Here is a 12543-nt window from a genome sequence, read left to right as displayed (position 1 = left end):
TAAATACAGAAACATATCTGTGGCAGGGCTGGAAATCAGGGCTCTGTACGTGATCCGGTGAACTCCTGCCGGGTGACGTCGCCTTTCACGGCATTGGCAGGGCTGTACGGTGGGTGGGGTGGGTGTGTGTGTGGTGGGGAGTATGGAGACAGCTGTGCGACCAGCCAGCAGAGGACAGCAGCTGGTCAGCCCTGAAGGTGTGTTAAGTCCGTTGGAGTTTTACTGGGCTCTGTGCTGTGTTGATATCGCTAGTCATGGAATCTACTGGCCTCACTGCCTTTCGTTTAATTGTGAAAACTCTTCATCACATCCTTCCACCCCTCTGAGGCCGTGCTTTCTTCCAGACGGGAGATCATCCTTCCCCAACTTTTTAGCCGTGGAAAGAAAACCTTCACATCCCCGTCTCATTCTGGATTCGGCAAGTTATTTCTTCCAGGACAACGTGCTTCCCCCAAGGCATCTTTTTATCTGCCCTCTGCCAGCCGTTGTTCAAATGGATCTTTATGGGGAGTTAGGAGCCGTGTCCCCAGGCAGCCTCTGAGCTTTCAGGATTCAGCGTACCAAGATGAGATCTGTATTAATGAAAACACTGGCGTTTTAATTAGGAATGCACTTGCTATCAAGGTGCCCCCTCCCCAACTTTGTGTCTGGTTGTCTGTTTATTTAATCGACCGCGTGGGTATCTGCCTGGTGGCGTGTGCGTTGCATTATTGGGACCTTGCTGGATGATGTTAGCAGGCTACACATGGTCTTGAATGGCGTGCTTATTGTGAATTCATTTTTCAATCGCACATCTTGTGTGTACTAGAGGAGGGGTAATGAGGAAGTGGGTGCGTGGAAGATATTGCCCTGGGGATGTTTAAAAATCCGAGATGGTTCTGAGATGGATCGACACAGCTAAATACTTACTAGAATAAACTCACAGGTAACAGTTTTACTATGGGTCCTTTATAAATGACCCTCCTGCAGTGAGCTAAAATGAAAGGAGGTTATACGGTTTTAGCTTTCCCTTATTAAGTAGGATAAAATGCATTTTGACTTACTTAGAGACTTTTCAGGCAGCCTATCAGGTCGTGTCATCAGAAAGAAGCTCAATACCTAATAGTCATGAACCTGGCAGGATGACTTGCAGAAAAATAGCCAACCTGGAATTTCTTTATTTCCAGAGAAACATAAAGGAAAGGAGCAAATGGGTTTCTTAACACACACATTGGATAATTTAGTCCTGGTAACATAAAGATTTAATTGCATTTTCAACTTAACTTCCATTTAAAAAAAAACATGGAAATATGAATTACCTTGTTTTCCTTCTAGAAGTCACGTAAAGATGTAATCGCTCTTACTTACAGGAACCTGTTTATCTCAGTTTATGTATTTCAAATTAGATATATTTATAATATTGTGACCAGATAAAAAACCAGTAAGTAGTGGGTAATTTGGGGAAAATTTCATGTTTATTTTGAAATATTAGGAGGGAGTGTTGCTTCTAGTATTGGCTGAGTAAGCTCGTACTTGATCCTCCTGCAGATAGCAACTATAAATTCTGGATGGAATACCAAACCAGGCCCCCGAGAGACATGGAGAATGAACATAAGCAGGCAGATTCTGAGGGGAGGCAGGTGCCTGGAAGAAAGGCGTGCAGGAGTGGTCATCCCATGTTTTTTTTTAAACAGACTTTTGCATTTATCTTATGGCCCCACAACCCTTCTTTCCCTAGAGAAATGAGAGCTTAGTGTTAGAGACTGAATTTTGTCCCCCCAGAATTCATGTGTTACAGTCCTGATTCTCAGCACCTCGAAATGTTGACTACTTGGAGGGAGAGTAGAGTGAGGTCATGTGGATGGGGCTTTATCCACCATGACGTGTGTCCTTATAAGAAGAGGAGATAAGGACACAGACCCCATCCATGGCAGGAAGACCTTGTGAAGACATGGAGGAGATAGCCGTCTTCAAGCCAAGGGAGAGGCCCCAGAAGAAATCCACCTTGCTGATGACTTAAAGTCGGATTTCTGGCTTCTAGAGCCATGAGTCAGTATTTCTGTTGTGTGAGTTTCCCAGCCTGTGGTATTTGCTGTAGCAGCCTGAGCTTATTAGTGAACTTAGATTCACACAAAAACTTGTCCTTGAATGTTCATTGCGGCTTTGTTCACAGCTACCAAGGCCTGGAAACCGCTCAGCTGCCCTCCAGCTGGTAGATGGATAGACACACAGTGCTTCTTCTGCAGACACCAGTCAGCATGAAGTAGAATGAGGTGCCGGTCCTGTGGCAGCATGCCTGATTCTCAGATAACACTTTGCTTAGCGGAAAAGGCCAGACTCGCAAGGCTCCCTAGCACAGTAGTCTACTTAGATGGTGTTAGAGGAAAAGTGGAATTACAGTAACAGAGAATAGATCCAGTGGTCCAGGAGCTGGGGGTCCTGGAGGGACTGATCAGCAGAGTCCCAGTGCCAGGCCTCTGCAGGTGACGGCCCTGTTCTGTGTCTTGCCTGTGAGTATGGTTGCAGGATTACATGCATTCATCTGACAGTCCTGCCTTCCTAGAACATCGCCCTGAAAAGAATGAATTTCCCTCTGCGTGTATTTTTAAAAGTGAATTTCAAAAGTAAATAAAAATAAACAAAAGGATCAAAGGGAAAATAAGGACCGTTTCAGATAAAAGGAAACTGGGAAGTCAGCACCTGCAGACCTACAGTTAGAGGGATGGGATGGGGAGGGAGGTGGGAGGGGGGTTCAGGATGGGGAACACATGTACACTCATGGAGGATTCAAGTCAGTGTATGGCAAAACCAATACAATATTGTAAAGTAAAATAATTAATAAATAAAAAAATTAAAGCAACAACAACAAAAAACAAACTGGAGGACAGACATCATGCTGAAGGAGGTGATGGCAGGTGGAGACTGCAGTGTCCTTTCCCCCTGAAATGTACCCGGTGTGATATGAGTGAGGAGCGCAGGGAAGAGAGGTGATGGGCGTCACAGTGATTCTGGGGTCGGAAGGATGCACACAGAACTGGGAAATGAGAGTGGACTCATCCTCTCGATCATTCGGGTATTATTAGGCACCTGCTGTGTGCCAAGCAGACGTCTCTTTTCTGGGACCCAAGTGAAGAATGTGTGGTTCTTTCCTCATGGGTGATGGGGAAATAAGCGTGTGAACTCACTTACCTTAGTACGATCTGTGCGCTTGCATGCGTGTGCACGTTTGCGTGTGCATGGGTGCGTGTGTGTTTATTTCTGCTGTGCCAGCTGGCTCCGCTCTTACTGAGCGTTTTCTCGTTGTGGCATCTGCTGGCTCAGTGTCCATTCTCTTTCTCTTCCAGACATCGTTCAGTCGGGGGTTCACGAAGAACATGAAGCTTGAAGCCGTGAACCCCAGGAACCCGGGCGAGCTCTGTGTGGCCTCCGTCATAGCTGTGAAGGGGAGGCTGATGTGGCTCCGCCTGGAAGGTACTCGCAGTTCCTGATCATCTGAATTCGGGGTCCCCCGGGAAGGGGCAGGGGCCGACGGCCGCAGCACTGCTCAGTGCGCCCGCTTCGCTTTCCTCGTGTTTCAGCTGTCTTAAATTATTCAGCATTCTTAAATAAGTGAAACGAATCAAATGTAAATTCATTCAGAGGCTCTCGTCTTGACTAATGATTTCATGAAATGAGATGCTGGTGCGAAATTATGTTTGGAACACAGTGGTCTTTTTACATCTGATTATACAAGCTAATGTCACAATTAAATTAATATGAGTCACTAAAACTGGTATTTGAGGTCTTGGTTGTTAGCAGGACAGAATTATATATTTGCATTTTAATGTGAATCCTACCCTTTACTGTGGTTGCTTTCACAGATGTTTAGTTTTTCCTTAAAATAGTAACTGGACATGACTGTTTCCCCAAATATATAATAAACAGAACGTAGACCTGTTTGTTCAGTGATGTTTAAACCAGCAGTCCCCAGTCTTTTTGGCACAAGGGACTGGTTTCGTGGAAGACAGTTTTTGCATGGACTGGGGGTGTGATGGTTTCAGGATGATTTGAGTGCATTACATTTACTGTGCATTTTATTTTTGTTACTATATTGGCTTGACTGCATATATCAGCCCAGAGGTTGGGGGCCCCTGGTTTAAACTGTTCTTCATAGCTTCATTTTGTTTATAATCATCCAGATAATTCACAGAACAGTACACTTCCTAAGCAGAAGTCTGATGAGCTTGTGGACTTTATTTTTCAGATGTTATATTTTCAGTGAGGAAGAACTAAAATGCATTTGATCGTTAAGGTTTTGCCATCTTCCTGTGACTTAAAATTCTTTGGGTCTTCTGTTTGTTTGTCAGTTTCATAGCATTTCAGATGTATATGGGAAAAGAATAAGGTGTTAGAGATGAGTCATACAATCATGTTAGCTTTCCTAGCTTAGATTTTAAATTTTATGACATGGTCAACCACCATAGGCCTAGAAAGTTTGGAAGGTTATGGAATTGGTGCCAGTATCTTTATCCTCTTCCTTATTAAACAAGTCTTAAAAAAAAACACTGTGTTCTTTGATAGGCCTATTATCTAATAAATATTATAGTCCAAGAGATTGGAAGGGGCAGAGAACAGTGATTCTAGCTGAAAATCCTAATTCCCAGAAAATAGTTTAAAACATAACCATGGTTTGGGATTTCAAAATCAATCTAAAAGGAAATTCTGAAAAAAGTGGTTGCTTTTAGTAGATTTACACTGCTACCAGAATTCTGAGTAGAATGGCCTCTAGTTGGAATTAGCCAAAATGTGGACGCAGGTGTCATGGTGGTATTTCAGCAGTTACTGAAGTAGAATATAAACTTATTTTCATTACTGCCTGTAAAGTTGAATCAACAACTGTTGGAAAAACAAGATCCCTTCAGTGATTTTTGAATCCCTAGAGCTTGTTACCTAACACCATACTAAGCCTAATACTGTTGAGAGATTAGAGTCTTGTTTGCGCAGTTAAATTTGACCAAAAAAAAAAAAAAAGTGGTAAAGTTCAAAGTCCATGTTCCCTCATCATTAGTTAGCACATCATGGTTAGAATTCTTTGGCTGCTAAATAATTTATTTAGCAGCTTGTGCTTCCAGAGTGCTTTACAGCTAACAGACAGCAGTTAAGAGTGTCCTGATTTTTATAGATGGAGAAACTAGCTGAGGCATTAAGAGGTGCCTGTGGTTTGGTTTCATCCCTCTTAACATCTTTATTGCGTAATTCAACAGACCCTACAACTTCCCAATTCTTAAAAAGAATGATGAGCAGCATCTAGTGTGCATTTAACATTTTGACAGTCCTTCCTCATTATTGATCTTTTTCTTTGGGTGTCCACTTCTGGTTTTATAGCAAAGAAATGTAAATCAGCTCAAGGCAGCTCTTGTTCTTACTCTCCTGAGTGCTTTAATTGGGATTAATGAAAATTAGTTAGCTTTAGAAAGCAGGTCGGAAAACTGATTGTCCGTTTTTCCAGACCTTACATATTACAAAAAAAAAATCTGTTGAATATTGTTTACCTGATGTTGAGTATTGTTTCCCTGGTGTTGAGTATTGTTTACTTGGTGTTATTGGTCAGAATTATGCCTTTGCCTCATCAAGTCAATTTCAAATTCATTCAGTTTCTTGATCTTTTGGGGTTTTTTTCATTTTTTGGTTCTGTTTTGATTTTTTATCCCTTTCTGGATATTGACCTTTGAAAGTGACAACAATCTTAATGGCACTTTGCTGCTGCTGCTAAGTCGCTTCAGTCGTGTCCGACTCTGTGGGACCCCATAGACGGCAGCCCATCAGGCTCCCCTGTCCCTGGGATTCTCCAGGCAAGAACACTGGAGTGGGTTGCCATTTATTTCTCATTCTCTCAGATTTTTCTGTGTATATTGTTTTCTTTCCTCAGTCCTGGAGACAAGATATTAGAGATTCACTCTTCTTACTTTTGTGCAGTTAAATTATTGCTGTGATCATGGTGATTCTTATTATAGACAGCTTATGTGACAGTTTATTGTGTACTTCATACCAGTTTATCACTTTCATGTATTAAATTGATTTGGAATATTTTCAACACATAGCTAATTCACGAAGTTTAGGTAATTAAAATGATCATTTTAATTTAGTGTTTGACTTCCCTTAAAGTCAGGTACTTCCTTAAGTGCCTCTACAGGAGCTAATGTTGGAGAGGAAAAGAAGAATCAAACCCATGAGATGAGTCTAATATTATTTGGGGTTCATATTTGGGAAGAATGTCAAGTTTTCAAAAACCGCTGACAGTGAACCAGGGCAGTTGCTGATGATGGGGTTTTGAGTTTGGGAGAGGATGTGACGCTTTCTCTTGTGTTAATATCTGCTGTCAGTTAGCGTCTCTATGATTAGCAGCATTTATTCATGTTCTGGGCTTCCCTGGTGGCTCAGTAGTAAAGAATCCACCTACCAGTGCAGAAGACTCAGGTTCCATCCCTGGGTTGGGAAGGTCCCCTGGAGGAGAAAGTGGCAATCCACTCCAGTATTCTTGCCTGAAAAATTCCACGGGTGGGCTGCAGTCCATGGGGTCGCAAAAGAGTGGGAAACAACTTAGTAACTAAACAGTAGCGATTCATGGTCCATGCATTCACATTCAGTTATACTGTCTCTGTGTCAGAGCCCCACACACTAGCTCACAAGCGGTTACACCCGCATCTCACAGTCCAAGTCACATTGTATTTATTGGCCATCATTTTCTCATGGGACATGTCGGGTGTGGGTGTTCTCAGAGTCTGTTAATTTTCTCGAAGAAGGTTGACACCTTTGGATTGCCTTTCTAGGTCTTTCTTATTCCCATTATTACACTGTTTTCCTCCTGTTTTTAAGAAGTTAGACAACTTCTTGCCTTTTAGTGTAGGTAGAAAATACCTTTTATGTTACAAAAGTACCATGACCTGCAGGCCTTATTTCCACTGGCTTATTTAGCTCTTTCATTGTTGCCACTATAGGAATTTTTGTGGCGAGCTTTAGAACATGAGTAACCAAACCTGGTTTTGAAATTGGGAGCCCTGTTAGAAGTGAAAGAAAGTTCTGGGTTAGCATTTTTGCACCTTGAACATGGGGAGGGAATGGTGGCCCACCCGGTGTTTGTCACCTGGGGGTTTCCCTTCAGGTTTGTCAAAAACAAGCATACAGAGAACAGAAAGACACAGTGATGACCCAGAAGTCATCAGGTCTGTGGAGAAGTACCAGACTGCTTAATTCGAACCATCAACTTAGGTTGTTACTTGTAGTATCTCATAGTCTTTTCTCTTTGCTGCCCTCTGAAACAAAATCTGGAGAGAATGAAACTTCTCCACAGTCGATGCTAGAAAAACATACTGTAAACATTTCAGCCCCAGTCTGCTCTGTGTATCACTTTGGATGGGACCTTTTTGAAAAGCCACATCCTTTACCGTGAACCTCACATTTTCACTGACCAGCGCTGAACACACGGGGCCTGGCCCGGACGTGGTCCCTGATTCCACAGGTGACGTCCAATGCAAGCAAAACCTGTCTTTGCCAATTGTCACAGAGCACAATACTTGTATAAGAGTTCACGCGCACTTTGCTTGCTAAAGTCTTGTCGAATGGATACGAGGGATAAATAAAAGCTGTGTCCCTGAGCGAGAAAGCGATTTAAGATATGAGCAACCCCTTAAGAACTGCTTTTTGCTAATCGAATGTTGAGATAGTGAGATATTTTCTACTCATCAGCTGAAATTCAAAATCTCCTTGGTTGGTTTTTGCTGTGTGCCTGGCTCAGTTCTGGTAAACCTCCTTCCACATCATAATCCGTGGGAGTCCTAGGCAAGTACCAGTTCCCAGGGGTGCCCCACTCCCACCCCTTCTGACCCTGGGAGCAGGGTCTGGGAATCTGCATTTCATATCACCTTCCCCAGATGATTCCTCTGCATGGGGAGTTTGTCAGGGCCTCTCGGACCTCAAATGTGCCAAGAAACTCAGGCAAGATTAACCTCTGAAGAGGTGGAAGAAAACTGCCCTTTTAGCCTTTCTGTATAATGATCAAGTCAGGTGGTTGATAAGCGTTTTGCAGAGACTTGCAAAAATGAGACAAGGGAAAGTGCAAATGTGAAAGTGATTATGTTTCCCACCAGTGTGGGTGGGTTTTAAATCTCTGAAAAGGGTTATGGGCTGCTGGAGCCATTTTGGGGAGAGGCTGCTTTAGCAGATGGTTGGGTGTGTGTATATGTGTGTGTGTGTGTGTGTGTGTGTGTAGATATATGTGTGTATATATATATATGGGTATGTATGTATAGGTATGTGTGTATATATATCAGTTCAGTTCAGTCCTTCAGTCATGTCTGATTCTTTGTGACCCCATGGACTAAAGCACACCAGCTTCCCTGTCCATCACCAACTCCTGGAGCTTGCGCAGACTCAAGACCATCATGTCAGTGATGCCATCCAACACCTCATCCTCTGTCATCCCCTTCTCATCCTGCCTTCACCTTCCCAGCATCAGGGTCTTTTCCAATGAGTTACTTCTTCACATCAGGTGGCCAAAGTATTGGTGTTTCAATTTCAGCATCAGGCCTTCCAATGAATATTTAGGATTGATTGCCTTTTGTAAATCAATTAAAAATCCTTTAGTTAGATCTCTTTGCAGTCCAAGGGACTCTCAAAAGTCTTCTCCAACACCACAGTTCAAAGCATCAATTCTCTGGTGCTCAGCTTTCTTTATAGTCCAACTCTCACATCCATACATGACCACTGGAAAAATCATAGCTTTGACTAGATGGACCTTTGTTGGCAAAATAATGTCTCTGCTTTTTAATATGCTGTCTAGGTTGGTCATAGCTTTTCTTCCAAGGAGCAAGCGTCCTTTTATTTTATGGCTGCAGTCACCATCTGCAGTGATTGTGGAGCCCAGGAAAATAAAGTCTGTCACTGTTTCCATTGTTTGCCCGTCTGTTTCCCATGAAGTGATGGGACCGGATGCCATGAACTTTGTATTTTGAATGTTGAGTTTTAAGCCAACTTTTTCACTCTCCACTTTCACTTTCATCAAGAGGCTCTTAAGTTCTTCACTTTCTGCCATAAGGGTGGTGTCATCTGCATATCTGAGGTTATTGATATTTCTCCTGACACACTTGATTCCAGCTTGTGCTTCATCGAGCTCAGGATTTTGCCTGATGTACTCTGCATATAAGTTAAATAAGCAGAGTGACAGTATACAGCCTTGACAAACTCCTTTTCCGATTTGGAACCAGTCTGTCGTTCCATGTCCAGTTCTAACTGTTGCTTCTTGACCTGCGTACAGATTTGTCAGGTGGTGTGGTATTCCTATCTCTTGAGGAATTTTTCACAGTTTGTTGTGATCCACACGGTCAAACGCTTCAGCATAATCAATAAAGCAGAAGTAGATGTTTTTCTGGAACTCCCTTGCTTTTTCTGTGATCCAGTGGATGTTGGCAATTTGATCTCTGGTTCCTTAGCATTTTCTAAATGCAGCTTGAACATCTGGAAGTTCACGGTTCATGTACTGTTGAAGCCTGACTTGGAGAATTTTGAGCATTACTTTGCTAGCATGTGAGATGAATGCAAGTGTGCGGTAGTTTGAATATTCTTTGGCATTGCCCTTCTTTGGGATTGGAATGAAAACTGACCTTTTCCAGTCCTGTGGCCACTGCTGAGTTTTCCAGATTTGCTGGCATATTGAGTTCAACACTTTCAAAGCATCATCTTTCAGAATTTGAAATTTCTCAACTGGAATTCCCTCACCTCCACTAGCTTTGTTCGTAGCAATGCTTCCTAAGGCCCACGTGACTTCACATTTCAGGATGTCTGACTCTAGGTGAGTGAGTACACCATCGTGGTTATCTTGGTCATGAAGATCTTTTTTGTATAGTTCTTCTGTGTATTCTTGCCACCTCAATATCTTCTACTTCTGTTAGGACCATTTCTGTCCTTTATTGTACACATCTTTGCATGAAATGATCCCTTGGTATCTCTAATTTTCTTGAAGAGATCTCTAGTCTTTCCCATTCTATTGTTTTCCTCTATTTCTTTGCACTGATCACTGAGGAAGGCTTTCTTTCTCTCCTTGCTATTCTTTGGAACTCTGCATTCGGATGGGTATATCTTTCCTTTTCTCCTTTACCTTTAGCTTCTCTTTCCTCAGCTATTTGCAAGGCCTCCGCAGACAACTGTTTTGCTTGTTTGCATTTCTTTTTCTTGGGAATGGTCTTGAGCACGGCATTCTGTACAGTGTCACAAACGTTCATCCATAGTTCTTCAGGCACTGTGTCTATCAGATCTGATTCCTTGAATCTGTTTCTCACTTCCACTGTATAATCATGAGGGGTTTGATATAGGCCATACCTGAATGGTCTAGCAGTTTTCCCTACTTTCTTCAATTTAAGTCTGAATTTGGCAATAAGGAGTTCATGATCTGAGCCCCAGGCAGCTCCTGGTCTTCTTTTTGCTGACTGCATAGAGCTTCTCCATCTTTGGCTGCAAAGAATATAAGCAATCTGATTTCACTATTGACCATCTGGTGATGCCCATGGGTAGGAGTCTTCTCTTGTGTTGCTGGAAGAAAGTGTTTGATATGACCAGTGTGTTCTCTTGGCCAAACTCTGTTAGCCTTTGCCCTGTTTCATTCTGTACTCCAAGGCCAAACTTGCCTGTTACTCCAGGTATCCCTTGACCTCCTACTTTTATATTCCAGTCCCCTATGATGGAAAGGACATCTTTTTTGGTTGTTAGTTCCAGAAAATCTTGTAGTCTTCATATCTATATATATATAGATATAGATATATATGTGTGTGTGTGTATATATATATGGTATGTAAATATATGTATGTGTATGTATGAGTGTGTATATATATGCATGTATATTATGGCTTGGTATATATATGTGTATGTGTACATATGGGTCTGTATATATATATGTGTGTGTATATATGGCTGTGTTTATATATATGTATGTATATATATGGGTATTTATATGTATAAGACTTCCCCAGTGGCTCAGTGGTAAAGAATCCACCTGTAATGCAGGAGACATAGGAGTCACAGTTTCGATCCCTGGGTCGGGAAGATCCCCTGGAGGAGGAAGTGGCAACCCACTCCAGTATTTTTGCCTGGGAAATCCTATGGACGGAGGAGCCTGGTAGTCTACAGTCCCTCGGGTTACAGAAAGTTGGATGTGACTGAACATGCAGGTCCACACAATATATATGTGTGTGCGTGTGTGTGTTTATATAGGGTATGTATATTTATATAATGCGTTTGTATATGGTGTGCGTGTGTGTGTATGTATATATGTGTATATGTGTATGGGTGTATGTGTATGTATGTATATATGTATATATAGGTGTGTGTATATATATGTGTAGATATATATGTATATATATACGTGTGTATATATGTATGTGTATAGATGGGTGTGTATATGTATATACATATACGTGTGTGTATATATGTATGTGTATAGATGGGTGTGTATATATACATGTATGTATATATAGGTGTGTATATGTATATATATGGGGTGTATATATATGGGGTGTATATATAGGTGTGTGTATATATGTATGTGTATAGATGGGTGTGTGTATATGTATATACATATACGTGTGTATATATGTATGTGTATAGATGGGTGTGTGTATATATGTACATATATATATGGGTGTGTTTATATATGTATGTGTGTGTATATATATAGGTGTGTATATGTATATATGGGGTGTATATATAGGTGTGTGTATATATATGTATGTGTAGATGGGTGTGTATATATGTACATATATATATATGGGTGTGTTTATATATGTGTGTGTATATATATAGGTGTGTATATATGGGTGGGTATATGTATGTATATATAGGTGTGTGTATATATATATGGGTATATATATGTATATTTGGGTATATATATGTATGTATATATGGGTTATGTATGTATGTATATATGGGTGTGTATATATATATGTATATACATGAGGGTATATATATGGATATATGTATGGGTGTATATATGTGTATACATGGGGTATATATCAACATATATATGTATATATGGGACTTGCACATCTGAGGAAGGAGGCGGGGGCCTGTGAACAGGCTTTGGAGACCGCCAGTCAGCTACAGAGGTTCCGGGTGGGCAGCAACAGCCCTGGCTCTGGTTTTCTTAAGCGAAACGGGGATACTGGGGGAAGAATTTGATGGGAGGCTGAGGAGGGAGATTACTCCCTAGAAGGCTTTGCAGTAGGAACCAAAGGCAAGTTTGGGTTTTCAAGCTGCTCTTGTGCTTGGTGTGACTTCTGACTGACCGTGTTCTCCGCACGAACCTGCCTTGAATGCCTTCCTAGGCTCCAGAGCGAGATCGCCTGGGTTTGAGCCCTAGATCCCCTCTTACCAGCCGTCTGATGTTTTCCTGACCCTCAGTTTGTCGTCGTCGTTCAGTCACTGAGCCTCGTCCAGCTCTTTGTGGCCCCGTGACTGCAGCTCGCCAGCCTCCCTGTCCCTCGCTGTCTGTCCGAGTTTGCCCGAGTTCGCGTTCACTGAGTCGGTGATGCCATCCAG

At 42.0% G+C, this 12543-nt stretch overlaps 1 protein-coding gene across 5 annotated transcripts in view; it reads left to right on the top strand.

Moving 5' to 3' along the window:
• Positions 1–12543, top strand: part of SFMBT2 (Scm like with four mbt domains 2) — a 182173-nt gene that overhangs the window by 129815 nt on the left and 39815 nt on the right. For all 5 annotated transcript variants that reach the window (XM_027976510.2, XM_015099536.4, XM_027976509.2 and 2 more), the window contains one exon: positions 3324–3450. In XM_027976510.2, coding sequence (XP_027832311.1) covers positions 3324–3450 — 127 coding nt within the window. The remainder of the gene's footprint in view (positions 1–3323; positions 3451–12543) is intronic.

The sequence above is a fragment of the Ovis aries genome, chromosome 13 (genome assembly GCF_016772045.2).
Source record: "Ovis aries strain OAR_USU_Benz2616 breed Rambouillet chromosome 13, ARS-UI_Ramb_v3.0, whole genome shotgun sequence".
In the NCBI taxonomy this organism is placed as follows: Eukaryota; Metazoa; Chordata; class Mammalia; order Artiodactyla; family Bovidae; genus Ovis; species Ovis aries.
The sequence above is the reverse complement of the archived record's forward strand: the minus strand, read 5'-3'. Positions and strand labels throughout refer to the sequence as shown.